The sequence below is a fragment of the Girardinichthys multiradiatus genome, chromosome 4 (assembly GCF_021462225.1).
Source record: "Girardinichthys multiradiatus isolate DD_20200921_A chromosome 4, DD_fGirMul_XY1, whole genome shotgun sequence".
In the NCBI taxonomy this organism is placed as follows: Eukaryota; Metazoa; Chordata; class Actinopteri; order Cyprinodontiformes; family Goodeidae; genus Girardinichthys; species Girardinichthys multiradiatus.
The window spans coordinates 26715913-26741054 of record NC_061797.1 but is presented as its reverse complement, the minus strand read 5'-3'; the positions used below and the strand labels follow the sequence as shown (position 1 = coordinate 26741054).

The 25142-nt window shown below is 38.7% G+C and overlaps 1 protein-coding gene across 1 annotated transcript in view; it reads left to right on the top strand.

The window, feature by feature from the left end:
• The window catches only part of sbf2 (SET binding factor 2), a 128516-nt gene that overhangs the window by 46208 nt on the left and 57166 nt on the right, over positions 1 to 25142 (top strand). Inside the window, exons 3-15 of the mRNA XM_047363043.1 lie at positions 6393 to 6530; positions 9895 to 10029; positions 10398 to 10508; positions 13987 to 14092; positions 17880 to 18012; positions 20180 to 20288; positions 21015 to 21128; positions 21328 to 21405; positions 21691 to 21804; positions 22599 to 22727; positions 23134 to 23232; positions 23543 to 23747; positions 24694 to 24803. Of these exons, the coding sequence (XP_047218999.1) occupies positions 6393 to 6530; positions 9895 to 10029; positions 10398 to 10508; positions 13987 to 14092; positions 17880 to 18012; positions 20180 to 20288; positions 21015 to 21128; positions 21328 to 21405; positions 21691 to 21804; positions 22599 to 22727; positions 23134 to 23232; positions 23543 to 23747; positions 24694 to 24803 (1581 nt within the window). The remainder of the gene's footprint in view (positions 1 to 6392; positions 6531 to 9894; positions 10030 to 10397; positions 10509 to 13986; positions 14093 to 17879; positions 18013 to 20179; positions 20289 to 21014; positions 21129 to 21327; positions 21406 to 21690; positions 21805 to 22598; positions 22728 to 23133; positions 23233 to 23542; positions 23748 to 24693; positions 24804 to 25142) is intronic.

The following is a 25142-nucleotide window of genomic DNA, read 5'->3' as shown; positions in this document are numbered from 1 at the left end:
TTTAGTTTATGCTTTGTATTTAGGATAAAGTACTTGCCATGAAGTGAACAAAATCTCTTTAAGGTATGTTTGTGAGCAGGGTTAAAGGCAGTTAAGGCAAACCTTTCCAGATGAGTTTATTGGTGGACTGTATCACTAAGAAATTAGCCTTTTATGTAGTAGGTTCTTTCTCTGGTGTTGCATTTCCTACACATAAGGTACATCATAAGGTACATATGATGCTGAAAATTGTGTAGATGGCTTTATACTGCTGGACTACATAAAAATTTTTTACATTGATTGTCCTTGATCGCAGTCTTCTAAAAATAACCCTAAACTGAACCATATGTGCTGAGTGTTGCATAGCATTGCCACAAAAATCCTCAAAAGTGTTGGCGACAGTCGCGAAGCCGAGCTTTGGAAGCAGCACTTCTGAGCTTTTATGCAATAAATCCAAAGCTGTGGAGCAGCGGAGGAAACCTCTGCAGCCACTGAATAGTATTTGAATAGCAGTGTTATTATGGTCATGTTGTTGACAGTTTGGTTTCTTGTAATCATCATGCTGACCTTGACTGAAGAAGCAAATGTTGAGGGAAGCAAGCGCGCGCATGCTTGTGCACCAAACCACATGGCTGGAGTAGAAAAGTCTGCTTGTTTTGTCCGCTGCTCATCCTGCAGAGTAGATAAACTCAGAGCACCAGCCAGGCAGCACACCATTGACCTTTTCACTCCCTCCAAGTCCCTCTCGCACCCCTGACACCTTGCACTGCGCTTTCCGTCATTGTGTTGTCTTCCTGCCAGAACCTTTTCTATATGAATGAGGAAAGAACAAGCAGGAGGGAGGAGAATCATGGTATTATCCTTTGTTTTAGCTTTAGCTTGCTTTTATATTTGAGATTACATGGTGCGTTTTTATGTTTGTACTGTTCAAGCATCTTTTATTTATTTTTTTTAAGTGTGCTTTTTGTATTCTTGACATCAGCCAGTTGCTTGTATACAAAGGTTTTGAAATGATACAGTTTTAAACCAACTTAAATTTTCTGTCAAAGCATTCCTACAGTTCAAAGTCTTTTTAAGGAGATTCTGGAAAAAGCTCCAAAATTTTGTCCAGCTGTATGCTTCCCCCTCCCTTAGCTGTTTTTTGGGACTGTTGGTACTGTTGCATACTCCTACAATCTCCCATCAAGCATTAATCGGTTAATCGAAAAAATAATCAACAGATTAATTGGTTAGCACAATAATCATTAGTTGCAGCCCTACTAAATAGATATGATGATGATGATGATATGATATTTTTAGGTTATCCTAGTGACGATCTCTCACTGGCTCATGCAAATAAAATACTAAAAGGCTTGTTGTAGGACCTTTTTTTTCTTTAATAGAGTTTAGGTCATTAATGCTGCAGAGGATACTCTGGGATAGTCAAATGTGAGGAGAAAGAAAACATGCAAAGACTTTTGTGGCTTTTTCCCCCTGATTTGTAACTCAACTGACAACCCTGTTCGAAAGATCTGTGGGTTTGAGCTCATTTGTAGTAACGGCAACCCTTGAGAGGCTTTTCAATCCTCCGTCTGTTTGTTTTTTCACAGTTACAGCATGTTGGTTTGTAGAGCAAAGAAGGCAACACTAGAGATGCAAGATGGTGTTGCCTCTCGGTCTTTTGTCCTGAATCACCTTTAGTTGTTGCTGCTGCTCTAGTAATATCCAGCCTGCACCGGCTTGAGCAGGCATTAATGTCTAGTCTTAGCATAAGAATGTCACCTTATCCTCACACAACAGCTCCCTGTTGCCTTATTTTCCTTTTTATTGTTACTGCTCATGCTTATGTTTAGCCATTCTTTCTACATATTAAATGCTACAGTCTGAGTTTCTGAATTGCACAGTTGCAAATCTGTCAGGCCGAGCAGCAGCACATAATGCAGAGAGTTTAGCTTGAGGGCAGCGGTTTCGTCTTCTTTGACATCGGTGAGTGTGTCCCAGAGTTCCTATGTCATTTGATTAGGGTCTAATTTGGGAACAAGAGATGCCCTTTCTCTCTGCACCATGTGTGGGTTTCTACGTGTGGGCATGCAATGTTCAAAGGCCAGCTTTCCTATGCATTGACCTTTGTATGCGCTACACAGCGGTGGATGGCTTTGCAATGTTATAGATCAATGTACAACGTAGCCGATGGTGCTTTTATTAGTTGTTCCACCGGCCCTGTGTAGTGTCTCCATTGACTGTAGCCCTGTCACTCAAAGGGCAAGGCTTCTGCTAGTGTTTTTCCAGTGCTGTTTTGCCTGGTAACATTTTCACAAATGTCTTTGATTAGTTTACTTTTGTGAAACCGCACAATGTTACACATTTGGCATTTATCCTGTACTTATGAATGTATTGTGTGAATGAATAAAAAAGAAAGGGTTCCCACTGTCAAACCTTTATTAAATTCAGCTATAACATAAAGCATAGCGCTATTTTGTGTGTATATATAGTGTTATAGGCTTGGTACAGTTTTGTTTGTAAGTTTGTGGTACACTGGTCCCTGAGAGTTTCATAAAGTTCAGTGTTTTTTTTTTTAATCTGCCAGACTTTTTGTGTGTAGCGATCAAGCACTAATGAAAAGGTTTTGAGTTTTACAAAAGTTTAAAAATGTAAAGATTCACCAGTCAGGCTTTTTCTGGCCGATACTGACTAATGATTTTCATTAGGTGCTACTTTTAAAAAAAGCAGAAAATGCAGGGATTACAAGGTTCTCCCTATTTGTGCATCAAAGCATGTGTCCTTGACCCTTAATCTGATAGTTATTAAACAAGAGATGTACCGATTAGAGTTTTCACAATGTGCTACTGATTTTCAGTTCTCTTTGTGGTCTGACCGGCAATTCCTAATTTTCCGACAACACACAGAAGAAAAAATGTGCTTTAGGTTATTTTTAATAGATGTAGTCATTTTATATCCAACTGAAAATGAAGGAATTAAAGATTGTTCCAGTTAAACGTCAAAGTATACAGTAAAGACCAAAGGTTTGGACACGCCATCTCATTCAAAGAGTTTTCTTTATTTTCATGACTATGAATATTGTAGCTTCACACTGAAGGCATCAAAACTATGAATTAACACATGTGGAATTATATACTGAACAAAAAAGAGTGAAACAACTGAAAATAAGTCTTATATTCTAGGTTCTTCAAAGTAGCCACCTTTTGCTTTGATTACTTCTCCGCACACTCTTGGCATTCTGTTGATGAGCTTCAAGAGGTAGTCACCTGAAATGGTTTTCACTTCACAGGTGTGCCCTGTCAGGTTTAATAAGTGGGATTTCATGCCTTATAAATGGGGTTGGGACCATCCGTTGTGTTGTGCAGGAGGTGGATACAGTACACAGCTGATAGTCCCACTGAATACACTGTTAGAATTTGTATTATGGCAAGAATAAAGCAGCTAAGTAAAGAAAAACGAGTGGCCATCATTACTTTAAGAAATGAAGGTCAGTCATTCCGAACAATGTGGAAAACTTTGAAAGTGTCCCCAAGTACAGTCGCAAAAACCATCAAGCGTTACAAAGAAACTGGCTCACATGAGGACCGCCCCAGGGAAGGAAGACCAAGAGTCACCTCTGCTGCGGACGATAAGTTCATCCGAGTCACCAGCCTCAGAAATCCCAGGTTAACAGCAGCTCAGATTAGAGAACAAGTCAATGCCACACAGAGTTCTAGCAGCAGACACATCTCTAGAACAACTGTGAAGAGGAGACTGTGTGAATCAGGCCTTCATGATAAAATAGCTGCTAGGAAACCACTGCTGAGGACAGGCTGCGCCAGATGACCTGGCCTCCACAGTCACTGGACCTGAACCCAATGGAGATGGTTTGGGGTGAGCTGGACCGCAGAGTGAAGGCAAAAGGGCCAACAAGTGTTAAGCATCTCTGGGAACTCCTTCAAGACTGTTGGAAAACCATTTCAGGTGACTACCTCTTGAAGCTCATCAACAGAATGCCAAGAGTGTGCGGAGCAGTAATCAAAGCAAAAGGTGGCTACTTTGAAGAACCTAGAATATAAGACATATTTTCAGTTGTTTCACACTTTTTTGTTCAGTATATAATTCCACATGTGTTAATTCATAGTTTTGATGCCTTCAGTGTGAAGCTACAATATTCATAGTCATGAAAATAAAGAAAACTCTTTGAATGAGAAGGTGTGTCCAAACTTTTGGTCTGTACTCTATGTCCCGAACCATGATGTGTGTATAAATCGGCGCTACAAAAATAATAAATCTGATTTTGCCCAACTTATTGCGGTGTAATTCAAATCAATTTATTTAAATTATTTTCAACATTGTGACTCTGTGAACTGACATTGTCTAATAGATTAAGTCACTTTTTACACATGTAATGGACTGTAGCTCTATTAATACACACACACACAGGATATATAATGTATCTCTTCTGATCTTCTGTGCTATGCAGTCCCAAATGTGTTTATCTCCTTCATGACAACAATGAATGGCATAGCTGGAATACTTTAGGATGAGCACAGTTTTCCGCACTTGTCCTTGGATCCTGTCTCGCCACAGTGCACACACACACAGATGCACTTGCGCACAGCTCACCACAATGCAGTTTTCAGCATATTTCCTGTGGGCTATTGTATCTACTGGAAGATGGTGGCATCCTGGTCCAAAGCTCCGTATGGAGCAAGCCAAATACCTCCCTCTCTCCTTCTTTCCTCATGTCTGCTCACAATCTCCCTTTTCCTGTGCTTCTTATCCTCTCTGACTCCTTTGTCCATCTCCTCTGCTCTTGTTTTTTAACCACAGTACCGTACACATGCAGTTACCCATTATTCCATCTGTTTTGATCTTTCCACCCCTTCTTTCAGCCTGTCATCTCTCCACCTCCCCTCTGTTAGACCAAAGGAGCAGTCTAAACAACATTTTTTAGAGCCAACTGAGCCTCCAGCAAAAACAGGGAAAAACCAGACACACTTAACTCTCTGACCTGCCTACCTTTAGTGTTTTGCCCCTTCTTTTGTGCCACTCCCATTTTGAGAGTGCAATAATAAATAGTTATTGCATCAGAGGCAATGATCTATAACTATACATGTCTACCTAAACACTGTACCACTAAAACTTTGTTTTTTTTTTTGTCAAAGTGCAGATGTTTTGTGTCAGCTTTGTAAATGACTCATTCTGCCGCTTTGAGACTTTAATCCTTTTAAAGATGTGTTTTATTACATCATTTCAGATTTGCCCAAATGGTTTTAGAATTTGCTCACTTCTGGCAACTGCTTTAGCGAATTTTTGCAATTTTTCAATTCTCAGCACACAATGTGTTTGAAAATATAAATAGTGCACTATTTCAGCAAGATTTTGGGGAAAAAAAGACGTATTGTTGGGAAATCCTTAGTCATGTCTGCTTTACTCAGCTGTTTTGCCACTCTGTGAGTTTCAGTCTTTAACCCAGACGAATATAATATAATGAATATATTTCACTTACAAACACAAAGGTTAAACTTTACTAACTTGTTTTCAGTACCAATAATAATAAAAGCATTGGTGTTCTGGCTGTAAGATACAAGAATGCTTTGTAAGGGTCTTACATCTACCACTATTTTAATGCACTTTGCACACAGTGACGGCTATGTTTCTAAGTTCCTTGGTACTTTTCTATCAGTCTGAACTCAAATGCACTGTCATACGGCTTCGCTGATGATTTTCAAGTAAAATACATTTTAGTCATGCTACTTCCTGCTCCATGGCTTGACCAGTAGATTAAATTGCTGCACTGGAACAGGATGTCCTGTCTGTGCTTTTTATAGAGTCGTTAGGTGTAGCCATGACGTTACGAAGTAATTTGCTGATGCCCCTTACATTTATGCTTTGAATGTTTTCCCTGGGAGCATTTTCACAATTGTGGGATGAGCTCGTTTCTTTGGGTATAAATATGAGGTGAGACAGAGCCACCAACCACTTGGGCCAAAATCTGGTGTCCTCTGCAACAAACATAAAAAGTGGCTCTTTGCTGTATCCTTCAAAATAATTACCCTGAACAAATGATTGAAGTAACACAGAAATGGTTCACCAGACACAAAATCCACCATCTTCCATGGACATCTCAGTTGCCAGACCTAAATCCTACAGAGATTGAGCTGAAGGAGAGCATTTTGTGAGGAGCCAGAACTAGGAAATATGTGGATTTAATGTAATGAAATGTTAAAGGAGAATATTAAGTGCTATCCCATTGCTAATACATTTCTTTTCCTCCTTAAAAAATGTACCCAAATTAACTTCTAAATTTTACAGTGTGAGATTTTGCTACTGCATTTATTTTATGTCTTTTACACATATTTACCAGGTATGGCATGATTGTGGAGGGTGCTATAGCTGACCATAGTCCATCATGTTTTAAAGTGATGTTTTCCTGAATCTCCTTACAGTTCTGCCAGCCTGGAGGTTGGAGGCTGTCTCGAGAAAGGAAAGCACCCACCTTCTTCACCGTTGTACTGACAGACATTGATTCAGACCGACACTACTGCTCCTGCCTCACTTTCTACGAGGCTGAAGTGAATCTACAGGTAAGACTTACAACCCTGACTCCCACACTGCTTGTAATGCATTGGTGTAAAGACGTTTTCACTAAAGACAAGAACACAGACATAGAGTGTTGAACAGCAGGCCTTGGTTTGCTTGCATGTCTGTCAGGAACCCTTAAGGCTATCACAGTTGGGCAGTCCAATGGTACTTACTCTGGTAGCAATTTCAGCCTTATTTATTTTGTTTATTTGGAACCATTTCAGAGCTTTTTTGGCATTGAGGAAGACCTGTCGCATGTGTGATGTCTTACAGGATTTCAGGCATTATTTGGAAACAAAAGCCTGCTTGGATCCCGTCTAATAAATTTTGACTTGGCCGAGGGATTCTCTCGCAAAGAGAGAAGATGGACGCGTGCTCCTTCCAGCACTGTTCATTTGTTTACACATGCACACAACATTGGGTTTGACTGTGGATTAGCAGTCACAGCATAAATGTTCAGAGGTCTCATTAATTATTGATTACAACACATATGTTTGGAGGAGAACGTTTTATACTCAAGAATTAACTTGTTAATCTGTGTTTCTACCAAAGGCCCAGAAAATACCGAGGTAATTGTTTCACTGTGTTGAAGGCCCTTTGTAGGAGGCCTTAGAGGCGCCTGTCCCCCTGCCCACGGTGACTTCACATCCTTTCACATGTGGACGGCAGTCGTCAATCACATTCCAGTTAGATCCGCCAAACGTTTCATGTTAAATCTGAAAGGGGGGTCGTGCTGGAAAATTGCATCCACTTCAGACAAATGCAACTGAGTCAGTTTTGTGGAATTTTTCAAAACAAGTTCTTTAGTATTTCCACATTATTTTACCTCTGCTTGTGGTAAAAAAGAATAGACCTGAATTTTCACATTTTCTGATTCTAATCAAAAGCATCAGAGCAGAAAAGGTTTACTGTAATGTGGTGCTTTAAAGGAGAAAATTTACCAAAATGAGACCAGTTGTTTGCTTTTCTCAAAAATCTTTACAAATGGGCTAATCTACAGACTTATCTCACATTGCTCATCACTGTATTGTGAAGCCAATCTGGTATAGATGAAAACATGTTGTAGATTAGACTTGTACTGCACGATATTAGACAGAGCAATGCCTGATCTCACCCTTGGAATATAGTAGCTATCAAATATTGTATTCTAAAGAGTTGTTTGTGATCTTGATGTTGTACACACTGAATATGTGGTGGCAATGCATTGTCGGTATAACATGAAGCCCTTGATTACACTATTATTCATTTACATTTTGCTTTTCTTGCCACTACCAGAAAATTTAAACTCTGAAATCAGATTTCACATTTGTATTTGAAGGTTAAATTGCTTTAGCGACGCAACTTATGTGGGTAATTACTGCAGTTGTTTTTAAATCAGTTGATCAAATGCCTGATATTTACCAGGCATAAAAGATGTTGACCTGTAAATAACATATGGGGGTCTCTAAATAAATTAGAATGTCATCGAAAAGTTTATTTATTTCAGTAATTCAGTTCATAAAGTGAAACTCATATTATAAAAATTCATTAGGTAGAAAATTATATATTTCAAGTGTTCATCTCTGTTAGGTTTTATAACTGGAGATTACATTTGATGAAAAGCCAAAGCTTAGTTTCTCAGAAAGTCTGAATTTTAAACCCGAGCATTAAGAAAAAACAGACATGTAAATGTAATGTCCTACACAGCTATGACTGCTGAGCTGTCAGTTCTCGAGCAGACCTCAGTAAACACGCTTCACCAACGGTATAAGCCAGGAAAGTTCAGGAAAGTTGAGCGGAAGGAAAAAGTGTGATAAAGGGGCACGAGCGCACAGGCATGTCCAGGACATGGGCTACAACTGTTGCATGTTGTATGTTAAGCCACTTATGAATTGGAACCGCTGAAGTATTTTACACATACAATGGAGAAAAAGGATTTACCAAAAACAAATTATCATCGGTTTTCTCACGTTTAACAACAAAGACAAAGTATTCATCAGATGAAGGCAATGCAAACTCCAAACTAAAACCTCAAAATCTTTTTTTAGATTCAGTCAGTTAGACACTGAGCCACATGGTTGAGTAAACTTCCTATTTTCTAAGAAAATCTTCATCATACTGTTTTATTATTTAAAAAAATGACCGGCTGTGTGTAGTTCTGTATGCAAGAGCAGTCAGTAGGGTTAAGTGGAACAAAAACCCCAAAAAAAGATCATTTCTGTTTTCAAAATATACTTTTGTGTTTGTTGTTTCAGCGTTTTGCTTCTCTTCAGTTTTGATTATACTCAAGTAAAGACAGTAGCCAAAATGTTTATGCATGCCTAACTGACTTTTAACCAAGGCTCGTGGAAAATCAAAACTGTACTTTGAAATATGAACTTTTACACTTTTAAATTTACCTCCACATCTTTGTTGTTTTTTTTCCCTTACTTTTTTTTGTGTCTTGTGTCTCATCAGATTATGTACGTTTTACCTCCTCACTTTCCTGCAAACAAAGACACATTCCAATTCACATTTGAAAGCCCTGAAGATCCTCCTGAAACTTGAGGGTGTTTTGACAATCTTTACTGTCTGAACTGACATCCTTATCTGCTCTCGTGGATCTCAAGGAACGTTCAGACAGCCGACGCAGGAATGTGTTTTGTTTAATAATTAAAACAAATTATGCGAATGATGGAGAAATGTGACCGACGTCTGACTGAGGTGCATTAAACCCTCAGTGCTAAGATGGTTAAGCACTCTTTTTACTTTCTGGAGAAATAGTTTAGATTTTAACATTAATTTAGAAATATGAACACTGAGCTTTAATTAGGCCACCAGCAGGGTGACAAAAAGACAACTAGAACCAGATTAAATGCATTGACCATGTGTTAGCTCTTGTTTTTTATTATTCCTCATTTTTAGAAAAATTATAAGCTATATTTATCATGCGTCCATAGTGTTAAGATAATTTCCAAAGCAAACTGTGATCTGTCATTAAGTCATTAATTTATGACCAAAACTATTATAAAACAAAGGTTTTATTCTCTGCTGCATTGCAACAAATCTTTTACAACTTTTTCAAGCTTAATTTATGATACACTTGAGTGCTTTGTAACCTCTTTAAAAGTGAATTATTTGAAACTAAATTATAGGCCATTTTACGTCTAAGCTTCAAAACATCTTTGATCAGTGAGTAATATTTTTCCTTAAAGAATGCGCACGTGCTGTGTAATACATGCCAGATACGTACTGGACTGTGTGATAAGCTTCAAGCACTCAATGGATCCCTAAACTAAACCAGGAGTTTAGTGCTACTTACTGGCGCTGGCATGCTCCACGGTTGAGTTCTAGGTCTATGACTCTGCTTGGAGCCCCTCTGACGTTTTCTTACCTTAAATGTTTCAGGGATCAAAAAGTATGGAGGCAGATGGAGATGATGATGAGGAGCCAGAGGAGGGTGGCCTGATCCAACCAGCTCAAGTGTTTGCACCAAAAAGTCTCATTCTCGTGTCCAGACTGGATTATCCTGAAATATTCCGGGTAATAACGCGTTGTGTGATTAAATCTTGATTAAAAATATTGTTTTGTCTGTTCAGAAGACATTCCTGGAATTTTTGTCAAATTGTTGTTTTATCTTGTTATCCTGAGATCATAAGAATCTGTTTTGTACTGTCTGCTGCACAGGTCAAGTTGGTTTAGGTGTAAGCATGCACTGGAGTAAAGTGGGCATAGTATCAAGAGCCTCTTATCCTATTTATTTTACAAAATTTAATTACACAGAAAGTCTGTCATGCTACGTTATCTCTTAATAAAAACGGTCCAAAATTGTCCTGCAATCAATTTTCTTTTGATTTTATTAAAGGAATAGCATGCAGTATATGAAACTACTATGCACGTTTTCCTTACAGGGATGCTTGGGACTGATCTACACTGTGTATATCGACAGCCTGAACTTCCCTTTGGAGAGCCTGGTGGCCAACCTCTTTACATTCCAGGTTCCCGTTGCAGGTGGATCTCAGGTACGTCTTGTTTCTGCAGAACACCATGCAGCTCTGCTACTTGAGTGTTTATCACAAATAGGTCTGAACTCCAGACCACCAATCTATCCCTTAGTCCTTGTCTGTCACGGCATGCAGATGAGGTCTGAGGTATGGTTTTTGTTTGTCGTGCAGGCAATCGGGAACATCGTGTTCAGACAATGCCTGGAATTGTTGATTTTTTTTTTTTTTGTCCCTACTATGTTAAGCAGAGCATATTGCATTTGTGTACTGGGGACAAGGCTGAGAGACTTTGAAACTGTCAAGATTGGAGTATAAACAAATTTATCTTTTAAAATCAAGATCTGTTATTGTTAGGTTTTATGGTCTCCATGGTTTAGAAGTCAAATTTCAGAGACCGACTCTCCAAATAGTTACAAAGTAATAGATAAGTATAAAGAAAATGTTTAGGCTGTCAGCAAGACCACCCGAACACCGTCGGTATATCTGATAACTAGTTCTGCCACTAATTGCTATTTTATATTAATCTATCAATTTTTTTTTCTCTTTTTTTAAAGATTTTGTTTTTTCAGCAGTAGTGGCCGTTATTTCCTTTTTAGTTAGTCGACAAGAAAGGGGTGTAGAGAGGAGGAAGACCTGCAGCAAATATGCCTGGACCAGGAGTCGGACCAGCTCACGGGCTGCGTCCAGGACTGAAGCCTCTATACGTGGGTCGGGCGTCTTCACCCCTGCGCCACCGCCGTGCCTCTTTTCATAAATGATTTTTCTTTTAATTGAATAATTTTCTTTTTTCAAATATCAAAAGCAGTTTTGTTTAGGTTTATTTTTACTTTTGTACTCAAACACCTGAATATGGAGCATTATTGCTGCACAATGTATCCTGATTGCAGTATTAGTGTGCTCAACTTTAATATGTCATCTGGATTATTTGGGATGCAATAATTGGTGGATAATATATTCCAAGTGTTATAAGCTCACTTTTTGCATCCCTATATACAGCAGGATTTGGCCTGCCGGTTGGATTCTCTGCAGTAGATTCCTACACCTGACACAAATGCCCAAGACAATAAAGGTCATGAAGAGTGTTGGAAGCACAGATTTATCACAACTAATGAGTTTTGAGTTTGGTTTGACTTTAAATGTTAATTGAAATATTAACACAACCAGAGTATATGTAACATCTAGATATGAACCTAATTTACATAGATTAATGATTTTAAAACAGGCAGTAGCAAAACCAATACGATCAGGTTTGTGAATCAACAAATGACCATATTCTTGTTAAACGTTTCCTTAAAAATGTATTCAGAGGAAAAAATGTTTAATTTCATAGCCTTTAGCAGCTTTAAAAAAGAATTTCAATAACTTTGTCTTTTGTCTGTTGTTTTATCAACACCATCTGACACTCGTGCATCTCCCTGGGCTTCGGTTTTAAACCGTACAGATCAGGGAAATCCTCTATTTATAGTCACCTAACTCGGAGTACACCCAAACTTTAGACCTCCTCTGTTCTTTGACCCAGCTAATTTGTCACTGAAGCAGATGCTTTAACCACCATGACTGTTTTAAATGACACTCTAGACGGGAGTGACCAGTGTGTGGCGGTTCCATCGATTGACACCTAGTTTGAAATAAACCCAAGCTTTAGAGGCTTTTGGTCTTTAAAAAAACACATTAACATCGCTACAGAAGCTGAACTCTGAGCACCTATACTTCACAGGCTTCACAAGTGTGAAACAACTGAAAATATGTCTTATATTCTAGGTTCTTCAAAGTAGCCACCTTTTGCTTTGATTACTGCGCCGCACACTCTTGGCATTCTGTTGATGAGCTTCAAGAGGTAGTCACCTGAAATGGTTTTCCAACAGTCTTGAAGGAGTTCCCAGAGATGCTTAGCACTTGTTGGCCCTTTTGCCTTCACTCTGCGGTCCAGCTCACCCTAAACCATCTCGATTGGGTTCAGGTCCGGTGACTGTGGAGGCCAAGTCATCTGGCGCAGCACCCCATCACTCTCTTTCTTGGTCAAATAGGCCTTACACAGCCTGGAGGTGTGTTTGGGGTCATTGTCCTGTTGAAAAATAAATGATGGTCCAACTAAACGCAAACCAGATGGAATAGTATGCCGCTACAAGATGCTGTGGTAGCCATGCTAGTTCAGTATGCCTTCAATTTGGAATAAATCCCCAACAGTGTCACCAGCAAACACCCCCACACCATCACACCTCCTCCTCCATGCTTCCGTTCACCTCTTCTGCGCCGCACAAAGACACAGTGGTTTGAACCAAAGATCTCAAACTTGGACTCATCAGACCAAAGCATAGATTTCCTCAGGTCTAATGTCCATTCCTTGTGTTCTTTAGCCCAAACAAGTCTCTTCTGCTTGTTGCCTGTCCTCAGCAGTGGTTTCCTAGCAGCTATTTTACCATGAAGGCCTGATTCACACAGTCTCCTCTTAACAGTTGTTCTAGAGATGTGTCTGCTGCTAGAACTCTGTGTGGCATTGACTTGTTCTCTAATCTGAGCTGCTGTTAACCTGGGATTTCTGAGGCTGGTGACTCGGATGAACTTATCGTCCGCAGCAGAGGTGACTCTTGGTCTTCCTTCCCTGGGGCGGTCCTCATGTGAGCCAGTTTCTTTGTAACGCTTGATGGTTTTTGCGACTGTACTTGGGGACACTTTCAAAGTTTTCCCAATTGTTCGGAATGACTGACCTTCATTTCTTAAAGTAATGATGGCCACTCGTTTTTCTTTACTTAGCTGCTTTTTTCTTGCCATAATACAAATTCTAACAGTGTATTCAGTGGGACTATCAGCTGTGTACTGTATCCACCTCCTGCACAACACAACTGATGGTCCCAACCCCATTTATAAGGCATGAAATCCCACTTATTAAACCTGACAGGGCACACCTGTGAAGTGAAAACCATTTCAGGTGACTACCTCTTGAAGCTCATCAACAGAATGCCAAGAATGTGCGGAGCAGTAATCAAAGCAAAAGGTGCTACTTTGAAGAACCTAGAATATAAGACATATTTTCAATTGTTTCACACTTTTTGTTCAGTATATAATTCCACATGTGTTAATTCATAGTTTTGATGCCTTCAGTGTGAAGCTACAATATTCATAGTCATGAAAATAAAGAAAACTCTTTGAAGGAGAAGGTGTGTCCAAACTTTTGGTCTGTACTGTATATATATAAAGAGTTGTTTCAGACATTTTCTGCTAGGAATTTTCCAGAGACTCTTTTAATATATATTTGCATTTGTTTGTTTCATGTGAACCTGTAACGGCTTATTTTTGGTCCACCATGCAATAACTGTTGATTTGTCCAGGCGTGACAAAACAGCTACCAAAGTAATGTTTTCATTATGTAAAGCCAACAGTTCACCTGACCATAAATCTGAATTACTGATTGCCAGCTTGACATTGAGTGTGTTGCCTGTGGAAATTTACCACAAGATCTCTCTGACACATTTTTTCTCTTTGTGTTGCTTTGCAGAAACTGTTCAGTCTGGGAGCAGGAGATCGGCAGCTCATCCAAACGCCTCTGAACGACACTTTACCTGTCACATTTAAGAGTGTCGCCCTGCTCTTCCAGCAGCTGGGTGGGTTCAGGCTGTGAAAGCTTGTAACCTTGAGACACATTGTGATTATTTGTGGCTTTTTGTAGCAGGTTTAATTTTTGTGGCTTTGTAGCTTTACTAAATGTCCTTTCTGTTTGCAGGTTGTTACATTCACTTAAGTTTCCACTTAAAATTACTTTACAGTTTTTGTTGACATAATTAGACTGAATAACATAATGTTAGTTATAAATGCTGTTTTAAAAATCATTGTAACACATCTTACCCTGTGTAAAATGCACTACATTAATTCACATTAGAAGCTTGACTCTATTCTGTTAATCACTTAATTTGCACTTTTACAGTCAAGAGACTCGCAGTGAGCCATTAAGAGCTTATGTTATATCTGCACCGAGTGTTGCTGAGGAGATGTTTTGTGGTTTTCACTTTGACCCGTCAGTCTCACCATATTTTGCATGAATTGGAAGGAACACATGATCCAAATTGGAAGTAGTCTTCAGGTTTCACATTGCATCGGTTTTGCAATGCGTTGATAGTGTGGAATTACAGGATTTGGGCAGGCGATACATGTTTGTTAAATGCATTACACGCCTTATCTGTGGTGACTCATACCTGATGTTTAGCTGCTTTTAGGGGTAAGATCTCCACTCAGCCCTTCATGGCTTGGCATGAATCATACTCTGAGCTATTGAGCATTACTTTGTGTTTGAGTTCATTCGTGAAGAGCCACGCTCATTTGACTTTTGCAGCATGCAGTTGCTAGCTCAGGGTGAAATTAAATATAATTCACCTAAAATTTGTTCTGTAATGGAAAGTTGGCCCCATTTGATCAGGGGAATGTGGTTTAAACCAGAACAGTCTCTATTTCCTCTGTGCATTAACAGCATCCTTTTGTTGTTTAGACAGAATGAAGGACATGCACATGGGGGGTACTTGCACGATAGTTTTGATTGGGGTTATGCTAAGGTTATGCATTTGCAGCCAACCTGGATACACAGAACAATGTTGACATTAAATCCTGGCACAGGCCGGTCAGCCCTCATAAACCTGCTTTCATCAGCAGAGTGGGCTATGTAGTTATGTTTGCTCATTTTACCATCCAGTAGACATGTGTGGAAAATCTGCTCAGCTTTTATTTTGCTTAGTTAACTTTCAGGGTAATAAAAGGCAATGCAGAACAGTTGGAAAAACATCATCTTCATTTTTGAAGATGTCCCCAAATGTTATTATTTATTTGCTAGACCAAGTCAATAGAAACAAAATCCTAAACCTTCCAGCTAAGTAGCAGTGTTTATGTACTTATATGTAGTTTTAGGTTTGTGACCTGTAGTTGTACAATGTTGGAAAATGTTAAGTAAGATAACACAATACAGGGTGAGAAACCATTTAGGGATAAAAAAAACATTTAATGACTAAATATACAAGCATATGTTTTACAAATATGCACATTTTTAAGTTTTTTTTTTTTTTAAGTTGGCCATTTTCATAGATTCTGGTTGACATCATTTAATTTTATATAAAAGGACAATTTTCATTTTGATTCCCACATAGTTAAACTGCACTTTGGTTGTTTTAAATAGGAAATTAAACTGTTCTAGTTGGTTGCTTTGTTTAAATTGGAAAAAAAAATGAGTTTTTGTGCAAATTTAATCTGGAACCTGAAAAATAATCAAACTACGTAGGTTATCACAACAAAGATTGGGAAGGTAATTTGAATATGATTCAAAAACAAAAGGTAATAGATCTTTGATATAAAGGGCAACGTTCTGTTTTTATGGTTGTGAAGCACCAAAGCAGACCAGACCATCACACTACCACCACCATGTTTGCCAGGTGGTTATTTTGTTTAAGTCCGCTGTTAGTTTTATGCCAGAAATAATGGGATGCAAACCTTCCAAGTTTGAGTATTTTACCTAAAGCAATAATTGAGAAGATTAAAGGCAAATGGGAGACAGACGTCTGTGGTTTTGGTCCTGGAACTCTTCCCTTAAGACCATTTTTACCCGCTTTCTTATTGTTGAATGATGAACACGGACCTTAACCCTGGCAAGAGAAGTACTTTAGGTCTTTTGTGACCTTGTGGACGAGTATTCATTGTGCTCTTGGAGTATTTCTGTAGGCAATCCACCACTGGAAAATTCTTCCCAAATATTTTTTTTATTTGTTTAGATCAAGTCAAGCTTGATATATATAGCTGATGCTTAATATTTTAGGAATCATAATCTTAGCAGCAAATAATGATTGTTTGCCTCCTATTTTTACATTTTTAGTTATAGTCAGATAAGTGAGAAATTATCAATTAATAGATTATACATAGACAGACAAACAAAAAGTGTTTCATCTCCACTAATTAGGTCATCCTTATGTCCATATTAGGATAGCTGTGTAAATATGCAGCTTGGATTATCGCTCTTTGTGTGCATAGGTCACAGAGTCACCAGAGAGGAATGTGTGTTAAATATGTCACATTGCACAGGAAGTAAACCTCCCCAGGGTCAAGACAAAACGGGCCATCAACAGCCCCGCTGTTTTTTTGTTTGTTGCCTTTGTTTTTCTTCTGTCTCCAGGGCCTGTTGCTGTCACTTCTTTATTTACAGCTCGGAAATTCCTCACTGTTTCCATGAGATAAGTGCACACCTGAACTCTAGGCCCAATTTTCAAACCTGAACTTCAGCTTTTTGTTTTCTTTTGAATATTTTCATGATAGAAGACGGTCCCATCAACATTACATAATTTGTCCCACTGTATCTGGTTAATTAGTTGGGACCCATGTTTCCTGTTTATCATTGAAGCGCTGCACTCGGGCAGTCCAACGTCCAGACCCAGTGCCCCCAGCAGTGCAGACATGTGTGCCAAGGTTCCTCTCTTCTTATCAGTCCAACGTGTGATTAATGGGTCTGTCTGTTGCTTGATAGGAAACAATAACAGGAACTATAAACTTAGAAATCATCCTGATTGTCACACTGGTATTTGAAATATTATTTATACAGTATCAGAGTGTGTAATTTCCTTTGTGTTTTGGAGGAAACAATTCAATTGGGTTTTGAATGATTTAAGGTTTTGTGTCCTTTTGAAAAAATTACTATAGTTGTGGGGAAATGACAGTGATTCCAACTATTATTTCTATAGTTTCTGGAATCAAGCATATTAAATGTCTTTCTCTAAACTAAATCATGTTGTAACTCATTAGAAAGCTAGACCAAATCAATAGTTTTACAAAAATACAAATGAAGAGATTTTATTTAGCAGTTAATTTCATTTTGCTCTCTTTGCTCAGTATTATTATCTTTACATAAATTTGCAGCAGAAAAGGAATCCAAAGGAAATGACTATGGTAGTTTGGTTTTCAGCGGAGATCCAATGAAACAGGAAGAGGCTCATGCTCGCTTCTGAAATAAAGGCACTTAGCACAACGTTCAGGCTTTTCCTCTCTCCATTATAAAAGAAAAACAGTTGTGAGCCCTTTAACTCTGTTGTAGTAAAGTGGTTTCAAACATTGCATGTCAGTTTCTGCCATTAGAATCTTCAGTTACCCTCACGTGTTCCTATTTGTTTCCTTTTTGTACTTGGTTTGCCTTTCAAGACACATTCAGCTGTTTACTGTTTATTTTAAAGTTGTACTGAAGCTGTGATAGACATTCATTTAACTTTTTAATTGATTGTGTTTGTTTTAATCTGTTTTTGAGATAAAACAAAATAATAAAAACCCTCCACAAAAAAGGAGTGTTTGAAGAATGACCCTGAATACACTGTAAGTCAGATTCCAGCAAATACCTAATCAGTTTTGGGTTTTTTTCATTTTTCTTTTCAGGAATCCAAAATGTTCTGAGCCTGTTCTGTGCGGTTCTGACAGAACACAAGGTTTTGTTCCATTCTAGCAGCTACCAGAGGCTGGGAGAGGCGTGTCGAGCCCTGGAAGCCCTCATGTTCCCTCTCAAATACAGGTGAGTGTGCACGTAGCCACACAGACTGAGCAAATTATCATGTGACTTTCCACTAACACTGTGACTTTTATGGCTCATATGTCTTGCGGTCTCACCGATAATTAACCTTGCTCGTTATAACCGCTTTACTGCTTCATGTATACATCGGTCTTCCTGTTATGAAACATTATGACTATTTTGCAAATAATCAAATCATTACTACAATTAACTTTGTGTTTTTTTATGTATGTACTTTGACAATAATATAAAACGGGTGGATAAACAATAAACAGCAAACACTGACCTACCAAAGCACCATGACTCTAGTTTATTAAAAACACCCACCATTTCCAGAATATAGTTGAAAAATATATTTAGTTTCTTTCTGTAGTGCCAGCTATCAGGATCTATATACACTCACTGGCCACTTTTTTAGGTACACCTTGCTAGTACCGGGTTGGACCCTCCTTTTGTCTTTTGACAGGTATACCCAATAAAGTGGTCATTGAGTGTACATTTAGCCTTGTTCTTTTATCAATGGAGCTTGCTGCATCCGTTCTCTTATGAAACCATCAGATTGAATGAGAAATTGGTAGTCAAAATTACCCTGTGTTCCTGAAGCCAGTTGGACTCTGTTTTTACCAGGGCAGAAATGTTGAGCTATAGGCCAGAGTTTATTGCCTGTAGTAGTTAGCCTGTTCACTGATCTTATCAATTAGCAAATGACACTACTTTTCAATTTGGTTATGCTTGGTTTGATGGTGTAAGCAACCATCAGCACCTGTTCCAGGTCAAATGAGTTCTGCTTCGGTTCTTTGAGTTGTCAACATTCTTTCCAATTAATCTCTTTAACAAGTTTTTGATGATGGGGTCACCACATGGCTCAGCGGTAAAGCAGGTACATTATATGCAGAGGCTACAGTCCTCACACAGCCATCCCCAGTTTGATTCCCATTTGCTGGTCAACATGAGGATGTTAAAACCATGCTAGACTTTATTAAAATCTGTTTCTATTGAGGTTGTACCATTTCACAGGATGCTTGTTTCCATTCACCTTATTAACCTCTAGCAGTCTGAGGTTAAAGCTTAGTCAACTGACTTTTAACTCTGAGGTTGTTTGAAGCTGTAAGTAAAGTTTTTGCTTCAAAATGACTCTACCTTGCAAACAATGCCTGACTTCTCCTTAGATCAACCATAATGCTGGACATGTTGCTACTAGCATGAGCAGCACCTGTTGCATGGTGCTTGAACACGGTCGTAGTTTAAACGCTTGTTCGGTGGAAACGTTGGACAGATAAACTTGAAAGCTGCTGAAACCATGCTGCTGCCGATGGTGCCGGTCATCTAACTGCGGGCCTGACAGGCAAAGCTGCAAAGTTTGTATATGGTGAACTGGGTATCAGACACATGAAAGTTATTCAAGACTACAGCCTAACACTAATTGTTTATGGCATATGTTTAAATCTAAAATAAAAGTTATATAAAAAAGAGAGAAAACACACTAAATATAGAGAGTAAACATGTAACTTGGCTAAAACCAGGGCTGTTGCCAGGAGGCACTGTTAGCTGCCTAGTAATTTCAAAGTGCTTTCAGGGCTTTTAATGGATGTTTCAAAATGCTGGTGATGCATCCTTAAACCCCACAGTTCATAAACCAATCCTTCTAACATCCACGTTTGACTTAGGATTTATGCTATTATTTGTACATTCAGTTTTAGAAAATTTAAATTTTAGTTTAGCAAGCACCTATAAGGGTCTGTTTGCCAGTAACAACGTTTGAAACCTGACTAAACTTACAGTGACTCAACATTTAATATTTCAAAACATGCCTTTTAGGTGTATGACATTAGTGCTGCTCAATCCAGGTATTGAGCAATTTGGGGTTATGGGTTGAATTAGAAGATAAAGTGTTTAGACATGAGAAGTAGTACATGATGTATGTTCAAAACTTTCTGGCTTTTACTCCATGTAACACAGGTTTCTCGGAAATTATGGTAATGCAACATTTCCTAAGCTTTTATATTACTTAAGCCTGTGGGGATTTCTTATATTTTTTTGTTCTAATAATGCAAGATTAATTTCAGCATTGCCAGGAATTGTTTTCTGTACTTTAACCTGTTTTGATTGACAGAATTGGATATGTAACATATAATAATTGTCAATGTTTTTTTGTTTTTTTTGTATTCAGTTACCCATACATCCCTATTCTACCTTCACGGCTGCTGGAAGTGTTGAGCTCACCCACACCTTTCATCATTGGAGTGCACTCCATGTTTCAGAATGAAATCCAGGATCTGGTGAGTGCTCATATTTAGGGATTTTTTTCATTAATTCAAATTAACCTTTCCTGTTTTAGATCAGTTAGGATTACCAAAAAAGTATGTTTTCTACACAGCAGAATTTTTTTATTACCCTTATTAAAGCCAGAAGTTTACATATATGTTCTTATTCTATTGAGCAACTGCAGTATATAACTGTATGACTTTGGTCAAACATTTTGAAGCTTTTCAGAGAAGCTCCTGCTGACACAACTGGTCTAACCGAGCCACCTTGCTCACACACAACTTTTCAGCTCTGCCCACAGATTTCCTATAGGACTGAGAGCAGGGCTTTGATATTCACTCCAAAACAGGGTATGCTTAGGGTCATCATCTATTTGGAAGACCCATTAGTGACTGATTTCTTGAGATATTGTGTCACTTTTTCTACATAATGTTGTTTTTTTCTCAGTATTCTGGCTGGTAGCAAATAGAACATTTGTTTTTAATCCCAATTTAGTTAAAACAGGAAAATATTAGTCTGATTTTAATATTTCTCAGTAAAGGCTATGTGTATTTGTATGGTGTATGTAAATATGTGGCTTCAGCTGCATTTTATTTATTTATCTTTAATAAGTCATGCTATGTTTTTCATCCAAGAGTTTTAATTAAGCCTTCCGCTTTCTTAAGTGTAATCTGTAATTGACCTTAGTGCTTCAGTCAAACCATCTAATCTGTTATTGTTTTTTTGAATGTGTTGATCAGCCGGATGTTATTATTGCTGACCTGGATGGAGGAACTATAAAGATTCCTGAGTGCATCCATTTGTCCTTGCTCCCAGAACCTCTTTTGCACCAAACGCAGTCTACTCTGTCCCTGGTAAACATTTGCACATGTTTCCTCACGCTCACACATCTTTACTACAGAACCTACAGTGTTTTCTTGTCTAGGCCCTTCTTTTTTATAGTGAAATCCTTTGACATGGGTTTTTGAGAAGAAGAACCAGCCACTTATGCTGCTGTTTAAAGGAAGCTGGAAATGAATACAACATCTGCTGATATTAATGTTTTTGTCTCAGGTGTTGCACCCTGACTTGGAGATTGCAGACAATGCATTCCCTCCGCCGCGCACGGCACCCTCCAACCTCAAACTCCTGGTAAGCAAGGTTCATCATGACCTGGCTATTTTCATGATTCTTAAAAGGTCTTGTTTTAAGGGCAGACGGCCTCCTAATCCCCTCTGAAGGAGGGCAGGCTTTTCTTCTCAGAAATAGTTTCTTATCAGAAAAAGGTCAGTGTTGGAGTGAGAGCACTGACAGTAACTCATTACCTTAAAGACAAACAGCATGTCTCTTGCATAATTAAGTTATCAGACTGCATTTGTGGAATAACTTATTGATGAGTAATGCTTTTGGATGTGTGTGTGTATGTGTGCCTGCCAGGACAAAGAGGTGAGGGCTGTCTTTCTTAGGCTGTTTGCACAACTCTTCCAGGGCTACAGGTCTTGCCTGCAGCTCATCCGCATTCATTCGGAGCCTGTTATCCACTTTCACAAGGTGAGAAATTTGCTCCCTGAATTCCCGGGGGCAACATTTAGTAAAAATCCAAATTCCCGACATGCGTCCTTAAATAAAGTTGTTGAGCAATTTCTGATGCTAAAACACATTGTTCCTTTAATATGCCAAGAATGTAATGTAGGTGGATTTACACATAAACCTGACCGATAAACTTGTCAGGGAAGTATAATGTTTATGCTTGTGTGCACATGTGTGAGTTATGCATATTGTTTTAAATGTGTCACCAGGGTTCCATGACTCTGCGTCAATGGTATCATTTTGTTTATCCAAGTGTCGCATAAAGAACCGTAAACCTGAGCAAAGCCTCGCAGGGTGCCATATGAAACGTATTAAGTTTACACTTTTGTTTTGTGTCTGTACCGTTGTTTGTTTGTGTCTGTGGTGTCTCCGTAGTAACTCATTAGCACATCATCCTTAAAGTACCCCACATGGATCACATTATCAACTAAGGCTCTGCCTGGAATCTATGATTGGAGTGTTTTATCTCCTCTACCCACAAGCACAAATAATTACACAAGAAAATTAAAGTATTTGCATGCAGTTATTTATAGAAACTAGATTTATTTCCCTTTTTGTGCATGCTGAATAACTTATCCATGTTTCTAACTATAAAAAACCCCTTACAGAGATTTTTCTTTAGAAATATTTGATCACAAATAAAACTCCTGTGATCACAGTGGTTGTTTTTTAGTCTGCAGTAAATCTCTCTGAGTAGGATTACATTGCTGCCATCTGTGTTGAATTGTAACTCCTCTAATGCTGACATTTTCCAGACTGCCTTCTTGGGCCAGCGAGGCCTCATTGAGAACGATTTTCTGACCAAGGTTTTGGATGGCATGGCTTTCGCTGGCTTTGTTTCAGAGAGAGGTCCACCTTACCGAGCCTGTGATCTCTTTGACGAGGTACGGCGCCACCAAACACTAAGTACAAGTTAAAAAAACGTTCATGCTACAAGTAGCTTAAAATCTATTTGTAATGTTTAGATACACTGTTATTCTATAAAATGTATTTCTATAGCAGTCACATTTACATGTCACATTTTAACCACCTCTGTCAAGAATTTATTGAAATTGATTTGTTCTGCATAATAGTTAAAATTACCGATATGCTCTGTAATTACTCTTTAAACATAATTACTCATCCAAACAAGTTATTTAAATTTTTTTAACTGTAGAAGAAATTCAAAACAGTTATATGTGTGTTGCCTTTGCTTCACAGGTATTCAAACTTTTTGCAGAATTACTGTAATGATAAGTGCCTCTTTACAGTACAGTTTAGTTGTGTTTTTTCCTCTATTTTGTTTTACAGTTGGTGGCCTTAGATTTTGAGAGCATTAAAGAAGAGGAAGCCAGCTCTACCAAGCTGCAGAAGCACATCCGGGAGCTCTCAGAGCAGCTCCACAGAAATGTATGGCTTCATCCAAAAACCTGATTCAATCTTTCTCGTATAATAGTGCTGCACTGTACAGAACATGGAACCTCTGTTTAACATGTTCTCCATCAGGGGTGGGAAATTAATTTTGAATTATAAATCGTTCATGTCTATTTTTTATTTACCCCCACAGTCTAGTGCAAGACAAATAAAGGGCTAGGTGTATCCTGTGGGCTACAAAATGCCCCAGGTCTGCTGTACATGCATGTTCCTGCTTTTCTTTGGTTTTAAAAAGCTCAGTGTTATTCTATAGTTTTTCTGGTTTTCTTTTTGTTTGGGGCTGTAGGAGAATCCAAACCCTCACATGGCATTCCAGAAAGTGCCTCGGCCCTCTGAAGGATCCCACCTACGTGTGCACCAGGTACCCTTCCCACTCCTCAATGACGAAAAGGTGGAGAAGATCTTTCAGGAGGGTGTGGCGAAACATAGCATCACACCTGCTTCCACACGACCAGAGAGGAAGTGTGTTGTTCCTGCCGGACCACCTGTTGGTATGAGCAACCTTAATCTTTTATAAACTTGAATACTCGTTATTGTGCAGAGATTTTTCTCCAGGACTTTTTATGTGTAAAATGACTTGTGTATTATGTATAAAGAAGAATGGATTTTAATTTCAGTATTTTCCAGGTCTGGATAAGTATAGAACGTGAAAATAAGGGAGCGGAAAGTATTTGTATGTGTTCCCTTCCTTCCATCCTTCTTTCTTAGTTTCTTTGCTTTCTTCCTTGTGTCCTTCCTTATATTTGTCTTTCCTTTCTTTCTTTCTTGTGTCCTTTCTTTTGCATCCCTGCCTCATATCCTTGCTTCTTTCATTCTGTCCTTCCTTCTTTCCCTCCTTGCGTCCTTCCTTGTGTCCTTATTCTTTCACTTCTGCCATGTCTTCCCCTCTTTCCTTTTGCCCTTCCTTGTGCCTATACATCTGTTCCTCCTCGTGTCTTTTCTTCCCTCCTTCTGTCCTCCCATTCTTATTTCCTACCTTCTTTCCAGCCTTGTGTTATTCCTTTCTTTCTTCCTTCCTCATATTCTGTTTTCTGTACCAGCTTGTGTTCTTTCTTTTCTTCCTTGTGTTCTTTCTTCCCTTCTTGTCTTTTCTTCCCGTCCATCCCTCCCTGCCTTGTGTCTTTCTTTTGTTCCTTCCTTCTTCCCTTACTTATGTCCTTCCTGTCTTTCCTTCTTTGTTTCTTCCTTCTTTCCTTTTCTGTGTCCTTCATTGTCTTCTGTCTTTACTTCCTTGTGTCCCCTCATCCATTTTCTGTCCATCCATCCATCCATCCATCCATATTGTATTTTACATTTTAAAATGACTGTAAAGAACTGAGAACTCTGGAAAGTGGAGTTTGAGAAAGCGTGGAATTGTTTTATGAAAAATATGTAGGAAAACAGCTTGTAGCAGCTTTATTTTTTAACCAGCAGTGGTTTGTCTTTTTTCTTTTCCAGTGTCCATTATGGGCAAGTGTGGCTCTGTGTTTAACAGCGCACGCAGGCTGGAGGTGGTGAAGAGCTGCATTTCCTTCATCTTTGATAACAAGACACTGGAGACTGAAAAGGTGATGCTCACTGTCTTTCATCAGAGGAGCTATTCTGCCTTTAAAGAAGCTCACTGGCCAAGAGCACCTTTTCCCTGAATTACACCACACCAGAAAACGGTCACTAAGCTTCAACCAGCTCTCCACCTTTATCAGTCATATGTCCCAGCTGGGGTACAGGCACGCAGATCATTATTGAACTCTTTTTGGATATATTCCTAGAAATAATTTCTTCAGTAAATACATTTTTTAGCATAGAAGTTTAAAATTACTGTTGCGTGTTTTTCTCAGCTTGTGTAACGTCACACATGAACCTTTTTCCTGATGTGCCTTCGTACAGTTGCCAGTTACTTTATGTAT